The sequence below is a fragment of the Castor canadensis genome, chromosome 5 (assembly GCF_047511655.1).
Source record: "Castor canadensis chromosome 5, mCasCan1.hap1v2, whole genome shotgun sequence".
Lineage (NCBI taxonomy): Eukaryota > Metazoa > Chordata > Mammalia > Rodentia > Castoridae > Castor > Castor canadensis.
In genome coordinates, this window is record NC_133390.1 from 142,586,157 (window position 1) to 142,609,671 (window position 23,515).

Below are 23,515 nucleotides of genomic sequence, written 5' to 3' on the forward strand. Positions count from 1 at the left end.
CACCAGTATGGTAACACATGGTAAAACATGGCCAGGCAAAAGCTGCTACCTGGTATTATAGAATGATGTCAGATTTAGAGTTGGACAAGCCAGGGAATGAAACTTAGGTTTGTCATTTATTCATTGTATAGCCTTACACACCTAACTTTACCTCCCTGTGCCTCACTTTCCTCATCTGTAATATGCAAATAATACTTGCACCACAGTGAGATATGGGGAATAATGAAAACTTAGTAACTATTTCAGTGCTTGCTACATAATGGTGCTTAATAAATATTAATGCTCCTATCATTAATATTGTTAACTTTTTAACATATTGTAACTTAATCTATTCAAATGATAACTAGCAAAAAAGAGTACATAAATATAGACAGATTATATTCCCAAATTTCTCTATAATCTCGAGGAACTCATATTTTTGTATACATATATATGGTAAATATACTGGCAGATAAGAATACAAACATCTATTTAAACACACACACATATATGTGTGTATATATATATCTCCAAGGGGTAATACTAATAATATTACCAGTATGACCAGTTTAAAGCAGTTTTAATAAAAGAGTAAACTGAGAATTCTAAACTGGGATGTCAAGATCACATCTCTACCTGAGATATTTTTGTTTGTTTGTTTTTTAAGTCTCATGATTTCATCTACATTTTATGAAGAACAATGTCCACATCATCCAGGTCCTACTTTCAGACATTTGCCAAGCAAAGAATGAGCTGAGGGCAATTTGAGGAATCAAACAGATATCTTTAAGTCCAAGCTCTGAACTCTTCTGCCAAAAGCACATATAGACACCAAATACTCGTGTGGTATCAAGATATAAAGATCCAGAATTAGATCTTTCAATACTTCAGGGTTCCCAAAACATATAAGCTAGTAAATTTTTAGGATATGACATATATGACATCTGACATGGACTAATGTTTCCAATTTTGTACAAAGTGTAACTGGAGACCACTATGTTTGGTACCTGTGGAGAATACACACTGAAATGAATGCCATAAGTGGTTTAAGCCTAGGAACTCTCAGTGAGCCCCAACAGGATCCCAATCACCCTGGGAAAAGAGGAGCTGAGAAAGTGTTTGGAGCTGAGAAAGTGTTTGGAGGAGGTGGAGTGCCTTGTTTTCTTTATAATGGAGACTGTGTATACCTAAAATCTACAGAAGAACATACCACATAGTACCATTATGGGGACATAAACTGGAGGTTTCTGATTCTGAACCTGCAGGTGCTATCATTGGCAATAGGAAAATAGAAAAACATAAATTCAGAATGGAGATTAAACACTCTGGTCAGAGTAGGGATGGGAAGTATTTTATAAATGGGTAGCAAATGATGACTGTCCTCATAGAACTGTATAATATTTTCCCTCAAATCAACTGTGCCTGGAAGAACTGGGCAAGCCAGGGAGGAACCTCACACTTCCATAATTCCCCTTTGGGTAGAGAATACATGGGTGCACCAGGCCTCTCTGCCTGCTAGTGACTGGAGGAGAAAGTAAGTCATCTGTTGAAAGGCCTCTCCAAGTGTTCTGCTAGCGGGGAAGAATGGAAGAAGTTGTAGCTATACTTTCACAAAAAGAAGAGTGTCTGTGCAAATAGGAAAACAGGAAGATCTTCTCAATGCTACTCAAAGTAGAGAAATCTTTTAAGCATAATTAATAAAAAGAAAAGTTAGAGGAAACAAGAAGACATTCAATCTTGGCAGAATGTGGAATAGGTAGTTCATTTATTCATTCAAAAATATTTACTGAGTACCTATAACTTCCACACTTCTCTAGGAAGTAGTGATCTATGATCAGAACAACCATTAGAAACATCTGATTTCAGTGAGCTTATATTCTAGAGTTGGGAACCCCCAGTCCAATGCCTACTGCTGAGACTAGATCCATGACTGTGAAATTTCTTATTGCCTTGATCTACAGAATAGACCAGAAAGTCTTAATTTTGTATGAAGAAACTAATGACCAGCAAGCTGGGTCAAACACCATAAAGACAAAAAAAATAGGCTAGAGACAAAAAGCAGTTTTTTAAATTTTAAGAATTACAAGTCTTGTTGAATAGAAAATGAATTAAGAGGTCACAAACAAAAAAGAGCAAGGTCCATGAAGAAACAACCAGAGGCCTCAGGTACCTACAGAGGACAGAAGGGGTGAGTCCAGCAGTGGAGAGGTGTTTACCCCAAGATGGTCTCTGTAAAGATGGCTTCAGTCCTCTCCATCCTAGAAACACACCTACGATGGTCTAACCTAGGAGATTTATTGTTTAGTTTTTGTTTGATTTTGAGGGTTGAAGGTACTTTTTCTTTGCTGTGTTATTTTTTTTCAGCAATAGACTATACTGCCCTAGTCTTCTAATATAAAGGGCATATTATATGAGTGATGAGCAGTTATATTGCTATTTCAGAAACAATACTAGGAGCTTGAACTGTAGATTTTTCTATTTTTAAAAACCAGTGATTTTGAAACACATTATATTTAATAGCATTTCACCCAAAAGTTGAAAACATAACAGAGAGATGCAGAACGACTCTGGTTAGAACTGGAATAGGGAGCAGGAGCCCTGCCTGCCCTCTCATTGTGGTAGCTCTGAGGGGTCTTCATTAAATCCCTAGAAACTCACCAAGCACAGATTAAAATCCCTGACATGTTTATGTTGGCAGGGCAGGCTACTGGCTAGCCACATAATCCTACCACATTGCTTCTTACTATGAAAAGAGCTGTGTCAGAAAGTAGAAGCCATTTCAAAATAAACAGAGAAAACTGATTAAGAAATTTTCCATGGAATAATTAGCTGTCAGAATACAAGAACTAGAAATATCCATGAATAGTCTAGTGACAATCAGCCTTGTACTGACCACAGGATGAATTAGCATAAGAGAACCATGGTGAGGTGAAAACAAAAAAACAAACATAAGACTATGACTAAAGGTACTGTGAAGAGGCTGAGTCTTCTCATCACCAATTGTATTGCATTCATACACACACTCTTTATTCATCTAATAAGCATTTATGAAGTGCTTACTATTGCCAGCATGTTGCTAGATATGAAGACTACAAGAGAAATGATATAGAGTCATCATTGAAGAAATGTTCACAGTCTTCTAGAAGACAAACCTAGATACAAGAATGTAAAGAGAATCTTACTTTAAACGTGCACATAAAGTACATAGTATAGTGCCTGGCACACAATAAACTATAAATATTAGCTATTATTAGCTAATATTTAGCTAATAATATAATATTATTATATTATTAATCATAATAATATATAATTTATATATTAATATATAATTAATATATCGTTATATTAATAATATAATAATATTATATTAATAACATATTATTAATATAATAATATTAATATTAATAATATAATAAACATTAGCTAATAATAGCTCATATTTAGCTTAACCATCTATTCCCATTCACTGGCCCCATGAAAAGAGAGGTGGATTTTCAAGAAGTGAAGAATTTGATAAGCAACCTATAGTCTGGGAGGAGGGCCTCCCTAAGAGGTAAGCTTTATAAACAATAGAAGCTTTTCCTCTGGTGAGTAATTTATGCAAACTAAGAGTGGCAACTAACTTGCCTGGGATAATGAAAGGCACATTTTAGAAAATATATGGAAAACACAACACTAAAAGAAATAAAAAAATATCAGATATTCTGCTTGGGGAAAAATGGAGTTATCTAATCCATTTTTTATTAAATGTGTGTTTTGTAGTATATGATGCTAATTGTCTTTCCAAGAAATGTACAGTAAAATCTATAGTGTGTGTGTCGGGGGGTGTGTTAATGACCTCACCAAAGAAAGGAGCTTCTAGAGGAAGGGGTGAGTAGAAGAAGAACTGATCACAATGGGTTCCTAACCAAAATAGGATGAAATGAAGCAAAAGCATATATTATAGGTGAATGATAAAAGCACAATGGGTATGAAAAAAAAAGGGGGGGAATAGTCAGCTCTCCAGTGGAAGGCAAGAAAAAGTTACACAAAAAAGGTAGCATTTTAGCTGAGTCATAAAGAATGTGTAAATAACCAGGGAAGACTGAGGAGTGGGTACAAGGAGTGAGAGATTAGTATGTGGAGATGTGTGTAGACTATAATATGCTAATTCCAATAAACAAAGACTGGGAAAAAAAGCTGAAGAAAGAGCAAGAGAGATCTCCAACAGTTAGTATCTTGAGCTTTTCTTGGTGGCATAGCAGGGTAGGGGGATCAAACAAATCCACTTAAAAATAAAAGTTCAAACATCTAAGAAAAGAATCAAAGTAAAGAATTCAGGAATGGCAAATCATGATAAATGAACAGTTTCTGTTTATTTTCCTTCTTTTCTACTGTTATTTCTTGGCTTTAAAAGAAGACAGTATATATAAATTGACTTTACAATCCATCATCTGTTAAAAGAAATATCTAGTTTGCGTACTTTTATGGTGTTCTAGGTTCTAAAAACCTATTTTCAAATTCTGATCTCCTCATTCCCTTCAGTTTTGAAAACCTATGTTTTCAGGAGTAAACAAATCACTGAGCATCAGAACTGTTATTTATTTCCTTGAATATATTCCATAAAAATCAATGAATTTTGGCTCTAAGAAAGGTCTCTCATCTCTTCCTTTAAGCAGAAGAATGAGAAAGTTTCTAAAACTGCAGGGAACTATTTGGGGAGTAAAACAATCCAGAAACTAACCACTTATCTTGCTAACATTTTTTCATTATACTTATTTATAATTTAGTTATTTCTTTTGTCTATCTCTAGTAAAGAAAACCAAATTATATTCTGCATTGTTGTTATAATGTTACCATCATTTTCATTTTCAGGTGCTGAATAATTTTAACCACATTTCATGTACAATATTCAGTTCTTTAATCTTTTCTCTGCTTCATAATTTCATGAAGAAACCTGTCCTATATTGTCCCAGTGTTATGGATTATAATTCTTCTAGAAGCCTCTCCTGTGAAATCCAGACCTCATTCATATCTGCTCTTCCTTCTTAACTGCCAACTTTCTTATGAATTATATCTTATGAAGTGCTGATAGGAACATATTAGTCTTATCTCTTAGTTGCTGAATGTTTCAAAAGGGCAGGAACCAGACTTTATAATTTTTACATAGAAGTACCACTCTTTTCTCTTGACTTGTTCTCTCTGGGATTCCAGAATATCATAACCTCCTCTAATAAATAAAAAAAAAGTATACTTATATCAATAAACACCTAAAAGCCACTTGGTAATATTCTGCAGCCTTCTTTAAAAACAAAAATACTCTACTTAACATAGGGATAGGAGAATTCATCTTAAGGACTTTTTACCAAAATCCAATAATAAATATCAAATACAGTGCAACACTAAAGCCATTTCCATTAACATAAAGAAGAAAATAGACACAGTCCTTTACCCTTATTATTTTAAAATTACGTTTGAAGATCTAGCTAATGAAATAAGAATCCCAAAGTGATGGGATTGGTAAAAATATTAGGAAGAAAAAAGAGCCATTATTTCAAATTCAGGAAATGACTTAATAAGACAACTTAATGTTATTGAATTCAAGTAAACATACAAAAATGTCAATAGTGGTTAGCTATAGCAATAATAACTAATTATTACTGGATGTGGAAAAAATAAATCCTAGTCAGAAAAGCAGTATAAACTATAAAATATGTAAGAATTTCACAACTGATATATAATATCTTCTTACCCAAAGCTTTAGAATCATGGAAAAGACATCATAAAGCAAGAATTTAAAAATAGAGTAACAATGTCAGTGTTTTATGGTGACTGTTGGTTTCTATGTGGAAAAAAATAAAGCTACACTCCTATCTCTTATTAGACAAAATAAAATTACATTTTAAATTGAACATCTAAAGGTAAAATAATGGCATTAGAAATCTGAAAACATTTAGGACTCTGAGGTGAGCAATATCTCTTAAGCAAAGCAAAATATCCAAATGTTTATTTATAAAATTGGCATTCAATTTCTTATTTGACAATAATTATATATGTATTTATATAATTATACATGATATTTGATCTATGCATACTTTGTAGAAAAAATAATCAAGCCAATCAACATATTTATTATTTCACCAACTTTGTGTGTTTGGAACATTAATAATCTATTAGCAATACTTTTGTGGTGAAAAGACATTTAGAATTATCCAGCTGGATTGAGTTTAGATTATCCCAATTTTGTTGGCAATATACAAAGCATAATAATCAGGAACCAGATGGACATATGCCTTATTCTCTCCATCAGGTGAGATCAGTTATAGATCTTGGTCACATCAATGCCATTGAACTTCACAGACTATAGATCTATTGTTTATTGACCTTGACATCCACAAAGAACAGTTTGCTGCTCTTGTTATCTAGCTTCTTCACAGCAGACCCTGTGGTCAGAGGCAAGTCGATGGTAGAATATAGTCAAGTTTGGTTCTTTGAGGGCTACTCTTCCAAATATATTTGGGCTGCCTCCAGAGCTTCAGTGTCTTGGACAACCAGAAAGTGGGTGATATATAGACCTTCTTTTGTGGTTGTGGCTACCTTTCAGCATTTGTATTAAAAGTCCTTGGCTCTGTGAAAAACAGGAGCTTTCTTCTTCATTTTCAATGTCATCTTGGTGAAAAGGGTCTTCTTTTTGCCATTTCGAAATACATAGTGCATTATTATTAACTGTGGTCCCAAGGTCATGCAATAGTTAAAACTTACAATTCTAGTAAAACTGGAACTTTGTACTCTTTGATCAACATCTCACACCTCCCCTTTAGTCTCTGATAACTATTTTTCTATCCTCTGTTTTGATGAGATTGACTAATTATATTCCACAAATAAATTAGATCATATAATATTTGTGCTTCAAGGTCTGGCTTATTACATTGAACATAATGTTCCCCAGGTCAATCCATGTCACAAATGCTGGGATTTCCTTCTTTTTAACAGTATTCTATTGTGTATATATAGCACATTTTCTTTATTCATTTATTTGTTAATGTACACTTAGATTGCTTCCATACTTTGGCTATTGTGAATAATATTGGCATGAACATGAGAGTGCCGATATCTCTTAGTGATTTCAGTTGCTTTGAATTTGTACCCCGTAGTTGAATCTCTCTCATCTCTCTTTCTCTGTGTATAATCCCCACGGTTTTTCACAATATCATGAGACAAAAAAAGATATTTTTGATCCAGGAAGTGACAAAAGAGTAAGAAGTCATTTTATGAGACAAGGCCAGTGAGAAAAATCTCTTAAAGAATATAAAAAGTAGGAAGGCAGTAATACTTGAGCTATATGGATAGGCTCTGGATAAGAATGTCATAAAAATTAAAATAAAAATAGCATAAAATTTTGGGAAGTGCTTTTCTTTTTCTTTTTTTTTTTTAAGAAAAAAGAAGAGAAGGAATTTAAAAGCATCTCATGATATAAGAACCAGAAAAATATAATAGTAACTCAAACATTAAAGGAGATAGTGATTACTTGAGATGCACAATATAGAAAAGCCCATTAAACATTGTAAGAACCTTTGTAAATGCCACAATGTACCCCCACCTAGCACAAAAAATAAAAATAAAATAAAATGCCTTGTTTTAATATTATTTCATTCATATAGAAACAATTAAAGCATTTCAAATCAAATAAGATCAAATGTCTATTATTTAAAGAAGTTGTAATGTACTCTTACTCCTACAATGATCATTTAGCCTTGCTTCTTTACTCCACGTGGGAATTTCATCTTAAAAAAGCCGTGTGGTCAAATGAGCCCCACCTATAATTAGATATAAACTTTAGTATTCTTTGCCAGTGTGTCAAGCTTGCAGGAAATTTAACACAGTTGTATTTCCCTCACCTAATTCATGTAATTCATGAGTTTTGTGTCTTAAAAAAGAGTTTGAGAAAAATTGAAAAAGAAAACATGCAAGGGGTGCTTTAGGGATTTTTTAACATTACTGTTTAATTACTATATGCAGCATTTAAATTCCATCAATTAGGAACTGTTTAAACTTTTGCCATGTATCTTTAAAGTTCTGTCAAAACATGCATTTGCTCAGAGAATTTATGGTTTCATATGGTAACTGAGGATTCTCTAAGATAACTTTAAAGAAACAGAAAATAATGGAATACCCTCATGAAGGAATGATGTTTTTCATTCATGTCAGATGATGAAAAGCTTACAGTCAACAAATAAGAGACCTCACTCACAAGGACTCCACACAGCATTTATCACAGTCTCACTCTCTAGACTCAGACCCACTTCAAAACCTTCAAACTAAAAGAAACCCAGCATGGGAAGTTTGCCAACTCTTTCTTGCCAAGTTGGCAGAGCCATGAAAGTTTGAATGGCCTTTCGATGTGTAAGATAAAAGCAGGCTTTTAGAGTCTGTGAAGTCTCCCTGGGCATAATCAGACCTTAGGTGAAATCCTATCATCTGCTTTTATTTGTGTGTGATGTCAGGTATGCAGATGGCACACTGATTTAGGGCTCTTGTTTCATGCATAGTTTTGCCATGAAACCAAGACAGAAAAAAATCTAAAGTAAACATGAATTAGGAAAGGCGTTTCCCTTTCAAAGACTCCCCCCTTTTCGGCTTTGATCGTTCACCTCCAGCTCCTATATAAATTCGAGGCATGGGAGGACAAACTGGATTTCAGATGAGCATTTCCTCTAGGGTCATGTACATGTATGCTCCAGAAAGACAGAAGAACAGACCCAAGTGACTGGAGTATTTTCCTACTGCTTTATCCACCAGGAAACATGACTTCTGAGCTATTTGCTAGCTTTGGGGAAGCAAGGCTTAATTCATAAGCCTCCATTCATTTATAAATGAGTAAGCAGTTAGAATTATTCTTAAGTGATTTTACTTTTCCCTCCCTCCACTTTTTCCTAAGCAGTACTTCTTTCATCCATGTAGTCTTACATGGTCCTAATGCCTCCTATACTCTTCAATTCTTCCCACCTCCTACTTCTGGAGTGCTACTATCCATCTACACACTTCACCTTATTCCCTGGAGTGGGAACTCCCCACTCTAAGAATTCAGTACTCTTTCTCTTCAAATGACAGCTGTGGAATGCTTCCACATAGACTGGAAAACAAAGGAGAACTTGCTTGTTATGAATTTCTAAAACTGTCTGGAAATTCCCCTTACATTTAATTTTTTTAAATATATATTACTTTTGAAAAAGAAATCCCTGCCTATCTGATCTAGCTAGTTTCAGAGATGATGGGCCCTCACGAATAACCTTGCCACTACCTATATCTTTTAATTTCACTTCTGTCTTCGCAGTCTTTCTTACTCCAGAACTCCCCAGGAATCCCTGGCAGCTAGAGAAGACTTTCTGTATCTTTCTGTCTCAGTAGCTCTCCATCTTATTTCAAATCCAACTAAAATCCTCATTTTCCTCCTCCACACTGTACTATACTTTAAATAATAAAAAGTTGAAAGAAATTAATTATTTACTGCATTGTGTAGTCTAGTGATACAGAAAAAGTTAGGTTAACAGTACCATGAAAAGCACTACATAGAATGAAATTTTACTGTGTCTCATAATTGTTAAGAGTTTTGTATCCCAGAGGAGATAACTAAATCAAACATGAAATAATATACACAACATTTTTCCTTACTGTCAGAACTTGTATGGTATATTTGGAGAAATAGTACAAAAATTTTAAAAGCAATTGAAGTCACTGGACTTGTCCTTTTTCAAAAATCAAACTCAACAAACATAGTGTTTAAACATTCTAAATATGGTTTGAAGTTAATTAGTTAAATTTTATGACGTGAAATATATTTAGAATTTATTCACTGGAAAAGAAGTATTTCAGATTATCTTTAATGGAGGCATCAAAAGCCATTTTCACACTAAAAAAAAAAAATCCAGTAAGATCATAAATATTAGTTGGGCCAGGAGCCATCTTTTCAATAAGGCTATGTACAAATATATTTTATTATACTTGTCCTTACTCAAAAAAAAAAAGCCTTAATCTTACTCTCACTCCCATCAAGCCTTACCTGTGTCACTATCCAAACAGACTTCCTCAATAACCAAACGCGTCATCAGCTCTAAGAAAAGGCAGTTCACTAATAAATAGTTGAGACCTGGAGATCTTTCATTCTGTAGTGTCAAACACCTTAAAGAACAGTTAGGAACACAACAGTCATACAAAAGTTTAAATTACCTTCTATCTTACAAAAGAAACACGTTTTTCAAACTGCAGTTCTGGAACCACACAGTTTTAACATGCATCTACCTTTTCCCAATACTTATCCTGTAACATCAGGTTATTAAAAACAACCTTTAAAACTTCAAAGCTTCTTCATATTAAAATAAATACCTGGTGACTAGAAAAGAATTTTAAAAAATAGTTTCACTTCAGGCAAAGACTTTAGGAAGACCCTTATTTATGGAATAAGGAGACCAGACTGTGCCCTCCTGAAAATACACTCTGACAGTCTGGAGAATGTGATGAAGATGAAGCAGCTATTCCTCTTTTATGTCTCCTCTTCATCTTATTCCATAAACACAATCCAATTATGAGTTCTGAGACAGGACAAAACTTGTTCCCTAGTCATTACATCATTCCATCACTTCCATCATAATCTTGTAAGTGATCCAAATCATTCTCATTTAACGACACTACAATATTCAGAGAGAAGGATTTAAAATGGTAATATTTCTATCTCAAATTCCATACGGAGGTGAGGTAAAGACACAAAGATAAATACATTTCCTCTTCTCAACTTGGTAGCTTGTGATACAAGCATCTAAATTTTCATGTTTCTCTTTTTACTAATCCCCAAATATTTTTATTGACTAAGGAATCACACAATATATTCTGAACATTTTTCTTTTCCATACAGTTTTCTATTGGCATCAAATTTAGAACTAATGAAAAACTACTTTTAATCTGACCACATATCCTGACCAAATGCAAGCCTCAAAAAAGTTCAAACAGCTGCCATAAATCTATACAACTTAAGTACCATATGAAAATGCTAGAAAGCTTAAGACTTTCTAAAGGAATCAGCCTATACCCTAAAATAGTCTAAAATAATTTTTAAACTATAAATGAATTGTTCCTCATGTTTCCAAATAGCTAAAATATTTTAGCCAGGAAAGAGTTTTTAAAGGGACTATAGATAATCAGATTGAAGTAAAAATTGCAGTTTTTATATCAGAATATCCAAACATCTTACTTTTACCTCACTATATTAAAGTATATGGACTAAATATGTATTTACATATATATATATGTAAATAATTGTCAGGAGTTCTTCAAAACAAAAGTCTAACTTATTGCAGAATCCAAAAATCACCATATTACTATTAAATAATAATAGTGAATAATAGTTGTCAGTATTTATAATGTGCAAGAAACTATTCTAAGCTTTTAGTTTATATTAGCTCATTTAATCTTCATATAAACCTGAGAAGTAGGAAATATTTTTTCCCTTTTCATTTAAGCTCTGGGATTTTTCATTAGCATACATTTTTAACCTCATTAGAAATGAAGGACTGAGGCTAAGGAAAGCAAAATAACTTGCCCAACATCAACAGCTGGTATGAGCAAAACCTGGCAGTAAATCTAAGTAGTCTGGGTCCTGTGCACAGCATGATTATTGTTATCATATGGTTATGCTCTTGTGGAGGCATGTTCTCTAACGTATTGTGCACTTCTAATGGGTAAGAACTGTGTTCTAGTCATCCTTCTATAACCACATGCTGGAAAATATCAAATATATAATTAGCACATTAAAATTTGCTCCCTGCCCTGCTGAATAATTTTGGATATACATTATATAGATATAGATACATGTTATAGATAATGATTTTGTTATCCAAATTTTAAATGTATGCACTGAATAAACAATGTGATAGCTTTAATGAACAGAGAGAGAGACAGAAAGAGAGAGAAAAAACCCACTGCCCTCAGGAGGTAGAGATCAAGAGGATTGCAGTCCTAGGCCAGACCAGGCAAAAGTTACTGAGTCATCACTCTCTGAGGCCTCCCCAGGCAAAAAGTGAGACCCTATCTGAAAAATAACTAAAGAAAAAAGGACTGGAGGCATGGCTCAAGTGGTAGAGCACTCAGGGTCCTGGGTTCAAACCACAATACCATCACCACCCTCCCAAAAAAACACTGCTTTACTAGATCACGCATCTTTCTTAAAATTTCTTAGATGTACAAATTAATGTTTTGAATCAATTTTTAGAGCACTTTGCTTTTATCACTTCATATACTTAATCTCATTCTTTTCTGTACTCTGGGACTCCTATTACAAACATGTTAGTATGCTCACTTTTGTCCTGTAGCTCTTTGAGACTCTGTTCATTTTTCTTCAATCTTTTTTCTGCCTGATCATCAGGGTAGATCGTTTCTATCTATTTATCTTTCTTATGACATTGTACTCTTCAACTTCAGAATGTTATAATTTCTATCTCATATTGACAATGTGCATTCATTGATTCATTATCATATGTTGTCTTTAAATATACTCCTTTAGTTCCTTGAATATATTTTAATAACAATAAAAATACTCAGAACTCTTTTTTCTGCTTAATCCAATACTGAGAATACTCTGTGACAATTTTGACTGTTTTTTTATTGTGTTAAATAGATATAAGTGCATCAGTCAAATTTTACTATTTTGATATTAAGTACATTCATACTTTGGAATAACGATTACCACCATCCAGCTCCAGTATTTTTCATCTTCCCAACTGAAACTCTGTACCTGTTAAATAATAACTTTATTCCTTCTGTCTTCATATCCATTTTTGGTAACCACAATTCTACTTTTTGACTCATTTCCCCCTTAAGTAATATTTACAGATTCCTATTTCTTTGCAAGTCCTTAAAAAAATTGGATGCACATTATAGCAATTGTGGAACCCAGTTATTTTGCCTCTGAAGGTTGTTTTGCTGGAGGTTTTATGGGTTTCTTGCTTTAAACTTTGTGAAATATGATTCCTCCAAGATGAGAAGTCTCAGATGTCTCTGTCTGGGTTTCAGAAATCTTATTTTTAATCCTGGCTTCCCAAGTGGTATCCCAATTTCATCATAGCTTTGTTCTTAGCTAATGACTAGACAGTCATTTTACACAAATACTTTGAATAAGATAGGCTTCCATTCTCTGCTAACAAATTGTGTGAGTGGGAGATTGGGTTTACAGTGCAATAGCTGCAGTGGACATATGGAGTTGGAGAATTTCACCTAAAATATTGGATCTGCCTAATATTTTATTTATCTTAACCTCACTCAGCTTTTGGTCTTTCATCTATAAAATGAGAATAATGTTAATACACATCTACTAAGAATACTAATAGAATTAAGCTAGATGTTTCAGGCACAATGCCTGGAACAGAGCCCTCATTACACCAAGCTTAGTTATTATCATTCATTTAATCATCCATTTAATTGTTAGTTGATAGGTGCTTATTATATGTCAGATATTTTGCAGTGTCTTAGAATATAGTAAGTGAACAAAACAGATGCAATGTGCAATGTGGAGCCTATAATCTGGAAGGGAAGAAAATTCACTGACACAGCAAGGAGGGCAGTAGTCCCAATTTGTCAAAGGCATGCAGAGGTTCCAGTTAGATTACTAAATGAAGATTATCTAATGGTAAAGGAGAGATTTTTATATAATAGATAAATAGAATTATTCTTTGCTTAATATATATGTCTAGGGAATCATGTTTTTTCTAATTATAGTAGAAATGAAAACTGGAGTTTTGTGAAAATCTTTTTGGTCTATATCCTGAAAAGCTGACCCTGTAGGCATGGACATCATACTGCATTTATAAGTACAGGTGTTGGGTGTGCTCAATCTTCAGGAAGCTCCAGAGTTGGTGGCAAAGCCTAATGAGGGCTTTGCACTCCTTGCAGCTATTTCTGAGAGAAAGAATATCTATCTATCTGTCTATCCATCTATCTATCTATCTATATATATATAACAACCTGGTAACAGAAGCAGATGCAGTCTTTCAGCTGTAAGATATTAACATGTCATTTCTTGTTCAACTTCCCCAATATTGTATATTTCTCAGACCTCCTACTATTCCTTCCCAGTGGTTCACAACTGAGTCCCTGATGTTCTTCATGGATAAGTTCCTCTCATCCCTGCTCCTAAAACCTAATTCCAGACTCAGGTACTCAAAAAACCTAAACTTCCTGAACTGGAATTTGACCTCAGTCACCCTCTTTGACCTGGGGTCCAGATACTGACCTCAATAGGTTACAAACTGTTTCCCAGGTCTCCCTTACTGCCATATGGACTCAGGATCAAGTGCCCTATGAAGGTAACTGTTCTTGCCTTCCACCCTCCAAGTTGCAGCACAGTTCCTGTCTAGTGTACTCAATAAAGTTTCTGCTGGGTTTCTCCTTGCCTCTTTCTCTTTCAGGCCTGATTGTTTGTGAGGCAAACAATCTGTGGACCATCAATTCCGTTCTATGGGACTCCTGTTTCTCTCTAGTACCAAGTAATTGCCTGAACAGGGAAATGCTGATCTTTCTCTTTGTTCTTCATTTACCTTAAGTAAAAGAGCTTAATGCAGTCCTTCTCCTGGCCTGGTGATGTTGCATAAAAATGAAATCCCCCATATTCTATAATATAATTTGTTTTTACTCTGGGCATTTAAATAGTTCAAATGAACACTCCTCTTACCCCACAACACAAATGAAATGAACCAGTGTTAGAATAATCTTCTGTCCATATCGGTATGTAAAATCCTCGGGTTTATTTGGGGATAATTAACACACAATTATCTATATTATCTTCCTGTAAAAGAAACTCTCCTAGAACCACACACAATTATCCATCAATTCCAGTTATCCAACATTTCCAGTTATTCCCCTTTATTTGGATATAGAATCACCATATCATGCAATTATCCGGCACCTTTCATCTTTCAGGTTTACACCATAATGATAATTATAATAACAGTAATAACCATTTATCTAACACTTTGTTTTTGGAAAACATTTTACAATGAGCAATTAGTTATTCAACCCCAGAAAAGTAGTTGGGTATTATTATAATTATATTTTCAGAGGTGGACCCTAATAAATAAATAATGAATTTGTCTTAACTCACCAAAAAAAAATTATTTTTTGGCTAAAGGCAAAGCTGTAGCAATACAGGACTATGGAAAACAAAGGGATCGCTCTGTGATCCACAATGCCTTGTGAGTGGGTCCCCTGAAGTCTCATTGGATTTGTTGTTGTTGAGAACTAGCCAGATTAATTTGCTGCTATTCCCTACTATGTATCTGTGGGCAGGGGAGAGGGGTTAAATGAAGGCAGCTCTAAAAATGGAATAGGATTCTCAACAATTCCAAAGTTGAGAAGCTTATAAAAGTGACTCCCAAAGAAATTCCCCTCTTGTATTACTGTAAAGATACATCCAATATCTACATCCAATGATATAGATATCATCTAGTGATTCCAGGACACAACAGATTTTACCTACAGTAATTTACTGGAACTTTTGTTTACTGCTGTGTGCTTTTCAGTTCATATTCAGAGGCTCTTTGTGGATAGAGAATAGATATTTGAATAAGTATATCTTTTTATAGTTTTGAAAAGATTATGTTTTTAATGCACATTATACAAGCATTATACTATAGCTATTATATAATTAGGAATATATGTATATATGTATGTGTTATACATACACATACATACATACACACATACATACATACATACATACATGTCCTGGCACCTGTTACAGTGCTTCCTAAATTTAAATTATTTGTTTTTAGATATGAATCTCTACTTCCAAGCATTTAGGTCCCATTTATCTAGGCAATACAGTGCGAGAACTTACAAAGTCCAGATTTTTTATCAAGGAATTCCCACATCTGAAAAGATGGAATGGGCTGGCTGAGTGGTTCAAGTAGTAGAATGCCTGCCTAGCAAACATGAAGCCCTGAGTTCAATATATATATTGAACTATACATATATATATATATTTTTTAAACCTAAAAATTTTAAAAATTATTTAAAGAAAATTATGAGATTTTTGACTATATAAACTTTTCCCCAGGCTTCCCTCAATTCGTGATCCTCCCAATCTCCACTCTTGACCAGCTGGGATTACAGGCAAACACCACCATGTCCAACTCACTGTTCTGCCTGTTAAAGAAGGCACCCGATGCCCATTCTATTTATGTTATTATTTTAATTCTGAACAACCATGTCAGGAGAAACCTTGGAATATCTGAGAGAATGTGGGAAATTATAATTACTCTGATAATTCAGGTGAATAGCGACCATACTGCCCACAGGAAAAAGGTTGCACTTATTGCCAAATCAATAATCGATACTAACACACAGTAGTTATTCAGGTGATATCTGTTGAGGGAATGGATGATAAACATGTGCACACAAGTGTGTCTGTGTAGAGAAAACAATGTTGGGTGGATGGAGATAAACCCTGAGTATCTGTGGGATGGCTCCTTTTCAAGCATGCATTTTGGTATCACACATAAATCATTTAGATGTATAAATGGATACTAATAACAAGCATTAAGAAGTCTCTCCACAAGTAAAACTGCTGAGAGTTCAGATGAGTGGCCAGGAACGTAAGGCCACTGAACCTTGTTCATCTTTGCGTCCCGTTTTAAGGGACGTAAGTAGAGTAGGATGCCTTCTGAGGTGGGGACAGCACATATTGCGGGCCATGTTAGACAAAAGGCTTTCCCTGTGTTCCATCTGGGGCTGAGTATTTTTCATTTAGCAGTACTTGCTTACACTGAGAGTTTTTAAAATTAGTCTGCCACACAATAACCTCACCTCAGGAATAAGGTATAGAATTACAGTATGGATACAAATATGTATGTCTCATATAGATGGGTGTTTATTATATATGTATACATGATTAAATTGGCAGTCATACATAATTATGCATACAAAGCCAACATTAATTTGCACTCTGCCAAGAACTGTCACTTAAAATGTCTAACATTTAAAGCCTCAGGTGCTTTGGCAGACTGGAGGAGGAAGGAAATCCCATAAACAATGTCCTGTTTGAGTTAAATCAGCAGGTTCTGGTTTTATGTTAATTATTGCATAAATGAAAGAGAAAAGATACTATTGAAAAGAAAGAGGTGGCAAATTTTGTTCTTTTCTACTCTCTAGTGATCTGAAAGGACTTGAGGAATCTTTAATTCTGTTTTTCCCCCCTAATTGTGCTTCTTTATATAATTGAAGGCTTACTTCAATGATTTCTTTTTTATTATATGTTCCAAAAGTACTACCTTTTGGAACTAATAGCATCATAGGATTTTGTGCATGTAGGATATCCTTATTACAGATGGGTGAACATGTGTTTTAAATGAAGCACTTTCTAAGCGAGAACCTCAAATACACAAGGAAAGGTATATGAACCGGGCAGCAGTCCAAAGGGACCAGAAGGCAACGCTGTTGTGCACACTTTCAAGTTAACAATACAGCTGGATACTTGTGAGAAAAAGCCCCAGTCCAACTGCACGTTTTCCAGTCCTCTCATTCATTTTCCTGGTATAATCACAGTTACCTGTCCCACGTGTAGAAATAGCAAACCTGAAGAGCCCAAGTGTAGAAAAAAATCACAGAGCAAATGCAAAGAACCCTGGGTGCAAGTTAAGAATCCTGGCTTCTCATTTAAATTTTGCCCCTGTAACTTCAAGGAAGTAACCCAATAAGTCTTATTTCCCTCAACCACTAAAATACTACTAATACTAACAAGTAATAACACTGGTCTAATGTGAGCATTGTGGCAAAGACAATGCCACGGATTTACCATACCACTTCCTCTTCTTGAGAACTCTTATAGACTCCATTGTCCCCAGACTGCCTTGTAATTAGATGTGGGAAGGGTCGCTTGTCTAAATTCTGATCACCAGAATAAGCAGAAGTGGCATAAATCATTCCCATAACTCATCTATAAATATATACCACGAGATCCTCCAGCTCTCTCTTCATGTTCTTTGACACCCTTAGCAGCCTCACGTTATATGTTAGAGCTACAAGATATGAAAACAACCTAGGTCTGTCCATCACCACCTGTAGGACACACTGATTAGGGGAGCCATCAATCCTACTCACACTAAAATATGGGCAAGAAATGAACCTTACTTGATTATGTCATTGTGACTTTAAGATTTACTTATTATTATACCATTACCTAACCCATCCTGACTAACAAAGACTACATGAGAAGACAGGAGTTACAAGTTTAAAAATTATTTTGAATGTGCTATACAGCAATGCAAGATAGTGTTGGTGATTAAAAACAAAGCTTATAAAAAGTCATTGGACTACTTTTTAAAAATTAATGTAAATGCTCCCTGAAAAGTAGAATTCAGTTATTATATACCAGCCACATACTCACTTAAAAATGAGTATATATCTGCCTTTGCCTTAACATACCTAGGAAATGCAGAGAAATCATCAGTTTTTCTGGCATTTCACCTGAAATGACTGAGTGACTATGACCATACCATGTATGTTATTACTGTGACTTGTACCCTGCAACACTAAGTTCATGACAGATTGATCCCTAGTTCAAAGATGAAAATCCACACCAAGGGAAAGTCATTCTCCTTCTTTAAAATCAGAACTGAGAGGATGGGATGAGACCATTTAAAAAAAATTTCCCTTTATGAGACATCTTCTGGAATATTAGCTCTCAAAAGAGAAAGCCAAAATGCTAAGGTTTTATGTTTAGCACAGTTTTGTATATAAGAGTTCTGTCTAAATTTCACCACCAACCACTACATGTATAGGATATGGGGAAGCCCTCCTTAGGAACTGAAAATGGCACTTAAGGTTCCATTATTATTCTTGTAGGTGATGTCAAATTTTATTGATCAAATTATATGAAAGAATTATTCACCTTAGAGCTTTTAAAGGAATATTAACCCAATTCAATAAAATGAATTATTGATTAAATCCAAAAGAACTACATGAATTTAACTATTCCTTAATGGATAATTTTCAGCTATTACTTCATAAATATCACTGGGAGGATTTAAAAGATTTTTCATGGAATCAGAAGGTTAAAAATCAATGCAGATGACTGAGCATGGTGGTACATACCTGTAACCCAGCTACAAAAGATGGAAACAGAAGGATTGTAGTTCAAGGCCAGCCCAGGGCAAAAAAGTTAGAGATACCCTATCTCAACTACAAGTCATTCATGATGGAACATGCCTGTAATTCCAGCTATGGGGGAGGCAGAGCTCCCCGATATGGAAGATTGCAATCCAGGGCCAACCTTGGGCAAAAAGCACAAGACCCTACCTGAAAAATAAACTTCAGCAAAAAGGGCTGAGGGTGTGGCTCAAAAGGTAGAATGCTTACCTAATAAGTGCAAGGCCCTGAGTTCAAACCAGAATGGCACCAAAAAAAAAAAAATGAAGAAAAAAGAAAAAGGAAATCAATGCAAAGAAGGCTAAAAATATTAAAAATATTCCTTAAATTTAGTCTTCAAATTCAGCTTTCAAAAAAATCAAACTTGTATTATGAAGCAATCTTGACATCTCCAGAAGTACATAAATGATTTTAAAATTCTCAATGACCTATTTAATGAAAGAAGTTACAACCATTTAAAATAGTTATAATTTACCTTTATGATGGTGCTGAGTTGCTCATTTTAGAATTCAGAAATTAGAAATTATGGTAACTTTAGCTAAATCAACCATCTAGAGGAATAATAAATTACATACTTCAGGTAAATAGAAAACTAAGTTGGCCTATTTCTGAACATCTTACCATTGCTAAAAGCCCAGAATGTCTCTTCACAAAGGACAGAGGTCCCATGGGAAAGATAAGTCCAGTCACGAGAGTCAGTTCTATGTATATAAGTCACACATGCATGCGTGTTCATAAACCAGCTTGACAATATAAAAGTCATCACTATGGCAAATGCATGAGGTTCATTACTAGCCTGAACCTTCTTCACTCACCCTTTCCTCCTTAGGAAACAGAACACTGATTTTTTTTTTTTATGAGCATGTTGCTTTTTTCAATCAAAGACTATATGACAGGAATGCATACTTGGTCAAGTTCAAGGATGATATGGGATTCCAGAGAAATGAACTCATCTTGGAGCTCACCTTTTTTCAGCATCTGCCTTTCCTAGTCCTCCTAGCCTGCACTACATTTATGATGGCAATAGCACCAGTAGTCTGCATAGCGTCCAAAGGTATGGAGGCCATACAACAGGAGGGAGCCATGGAAAAGCAAGTGTGGTAGTCCCTGTGACACCATGGGGTTATCACGTAACCACCTCCGTCTATATCTAGACTGCTTTTACATGGGACAATCTCCTTGAAGTTACAATTTTTTTTTCATTTCAAGAAGCTAAAGTGATTTTAACTAATATAATTAGTCAAGTCACTTTTTAGAAAAAAATCAAAAGCAATAAATGAAGTACCTAATTTGTTGTTCTAACTTGATTAATGTGTTTATGTATACTCAATTTTAACTTTCCTTTATGCTATTAGCAGTATTTTCTTAAAATACCAATATGTCTTATAAGAAAATCAGCACTATGGGCAATTTACTTTAATGATGTTTTCTTCATGGATTATAAAAGACTCAGAGGGGAAAAATTATTTTAAATCCAATTCCTAAGGAAAATTTTCCCTTCTAATTCCACCCCTCCCCCCAAAAATAAGACAGGCAATGAAAAATCCTACAGATTTATATTTTGTTAAAATAATTTAAGGGAGAAGAAAAGAAAGGGACACTTATTAATCCCTGACTGTTCCATTACATAGCAGACATTTTTGTAAAATCTTCATAATAAACATTTTAGATAGTTAGTATTACTCCCACTTTCACAGGGAGGCCTGGAGGTATTAAGTAGCTCTGTCATGGTGTTTACACAATAATTCCAACGTCAAATCCCATACTTTTCCATAATACTCTACTATATAACATGAATCAACATTTGCTAATATGAAGAGTATTTTCTGGTTTAAACTGTGTTTTCTATTATTTATACTTCCAAAAGTCTACTGAAAAATCAACTGATTATATATGACAAAAATTCTAATTTCCAAATAAAAATGACATTGAAAACTCTTTAAGGCCAGTAAAGTTTTTGAAAGCTTAAGGCTTTGTGTGTTCTACGTATTTCAGCCCTGCACATTAAAAGAGAAAATGAGAGCAGACAAGGAAGGAGAGGGAGAGAGAACCTATTTATGTCCATATGTATCTTATATGAAAAGGACCCTATTTTAGTATGGGTCCTTTTATTATTATATTTTCTCCCTTACTATATTACATATAATGGAATCACAAAACATTCATCTTCCTAACCTAGAAATAAAAGTAAAATTAGTTACAAGATTTTAGTATTTAAAAGATTCACAGTATAGGAATCTCTCCTTCCCACTTTGATCACTTTCTCTTTCTCCTCTAACCAATCATGTTTTAAAAAGTGTCAATAATAATTTTTTTGTTCTTAAAAATAAGTGTCTGATATATTAAGTTCTCAGGTTAAGAAGTCCTTAAAAGCTAAAGAAAGTCATTATAGTGAAATAAGAAACCACAGCCTTCAAATGCATTGTTTTTAGAATTCATAGAAGTAATTCTGTCATCTATAAGTGTTGTTAATAGATCATAGCTCTTGCACCTTAAGCCAAAGGTAGAAATACAGAGACTGAGAAGAAAAACAGTATTCCTCATTTTAAGTCACTTAAAATAATATTTACACAAACTAAAAACAATTCTATCATCAACTATTTTCTAAAATATTATTATTGCTGTAGTTGATAACTAAGGCAAAATTAGCTTACTTTAAAGTGTCACAGAGCTTCCTAAACATTTTGTGATTGGTATACTAAAAATGTATTTTAAATTAAATCATGTTTAGGACTTACCACCTCCTCCTCCAAGAAGACTGGCATTTGCTGTTTAAAAGAAAAGACAGTGAATTAGATACACAAAATATAATATGGAAGAACAGTTTAAGAAAAAGCTAGAGATGATCATGTGTCTTATACAAATACATATACACAAAATATTACTTCCATGTAAAAATAGCCTTTATCATTATTTTATGATGGTATGGATATTTAAAGATGTCATTATTTTTACATTTTTTTCTCTTCAAATGACTATTTTATAATGTATTTCCTTCTAACAAAATTAAGTACATGTTTAGATCCTTTTATTCTTTAATTTTAATTTAGATCTGCATCTAAATTAATCTTCCAAGTTTTGCATTTTATCAAGTAGAGAATGAATAAATGTTATTTAGGCAATACTGGTGATTTCAAAGAACAATGTAACTAGAAAATATAATGGTGATTTAAATTAAATTAAAACACCATCAAACAAAACTATCTCAAGACATTTTACACTAAGAATAACTCAAATGGTAGCAGAATTACTACTTTCTGTATTGACTTTTATCTGGGGAAAAATAAGTGTTAAATAATGCCAGGAAATTTCTTACTTATTTATATATTAATTCAGCCCACATAGGTATAGAAGTCAAACAAAGATAAGAAAATTCTATTTGGATTTCATTCAAGAAGTCAAATTTTCTAAAAGTTCCATTGCAGATTTTTGATGCAGCATTAGGCAACATTATACCCATGTTAATCTAAATCATAGACAGAAAAATGGAATTCAATATACACTGCATTGAGGTTTATTCCATAGAATTCTCATATATTATGGACATTATTTTATGCCACTTAAAAATATCTTGTAGCAGTATTAAGAAAGTAGATGGTAATTTAAAAAAAAACCTCTTTTTTGTGACAAAAACTGAATTAACAAAAGGTTAAGTCAACCTTCTTAGTAAAGATGAGTAAAGGTCTTTTACTCAAATTTCTGTGCTTTCCATAGATCATGCATTACCATAATGTAAGAGGAATAAATATCAGTGCTAGTGATTCAATCAATAAATAACGGATCATTTAAAGAACAAATGCCCATTTTCATAGTTCTATTAAGTTAAATATGTGATAGCATGCTGATTATTGCAACACTATGAGAATATCATAAAAATTCACGCAGAACAAATGCCCTTGAAGGTCTTTTCAATATGTCAATATTACAGCACCAAATTTAGTCTCATGTGATCTTCAAAGTACAGAGCTAAGTACTGCTGTTGCCTTCTCCTCAGTGCTTTCTTCACAAATGTGGACAGAATAGCAATGCCATTAATCAATCAGAAACAAAACTCACTTCTGACATCGTAATGAAAAAATACATAGTATTTAGCCAGAATTTAACATCAAGTTTTATAACTACTGAAGAGGTAAGTCCTTGCAGAAGCCTGAGGACAGATAGTGAGAATTCTAACTTTTCTCATACTCCTTGGTTGACGAGGGAAATTTCATAATTAATCCATGTCTCTTGGCTAATCCAAACATTTTCTAAAATTTTAGCTCATGCATTTATAAAACCACATGGCATTTCACACACCTGCTGATTTTTTATTTTCATATTTGACTGAGAACTACTTTCCTATCTATGGGTTTTCCATGTCCCTGAGACG

At 33.9% G+C, this 23,515-nt stretch overlaps 1 protein-coding gene across 14 annotated transcripts in view; it reads right to left on the reverse strand.

The window, feature by feature from the left end:
- Window positions 1-23,515, reverse strand: part of Macrod2 (mono-ADP ribosylhydrolase 2) — a 2,131,419-nt gene that overhangs the window by 1,591,909 nt on the left and 515,995 nt on the right. For 12 of the 14 annotated variants that reach the window (XM_074074308.1, XM_074074312.1, XM_074074314.1 and 9 more), the window contains one exon: window positions 21,885-21,914. In XM_074074308.1, coding sequence (XP_073930409.1) covers window positions 21,885-21,914 — 30 coding nt within the window. Of the gene's footprint in view, window positions 1-3,435; window positions 10,138-21,884; window positions 21,915-23,515 lie in introns of those variants that run through there. The other 2 variants (XM_074074320.1, XM_074074324.1) reach the window with 1 other exon arrangement.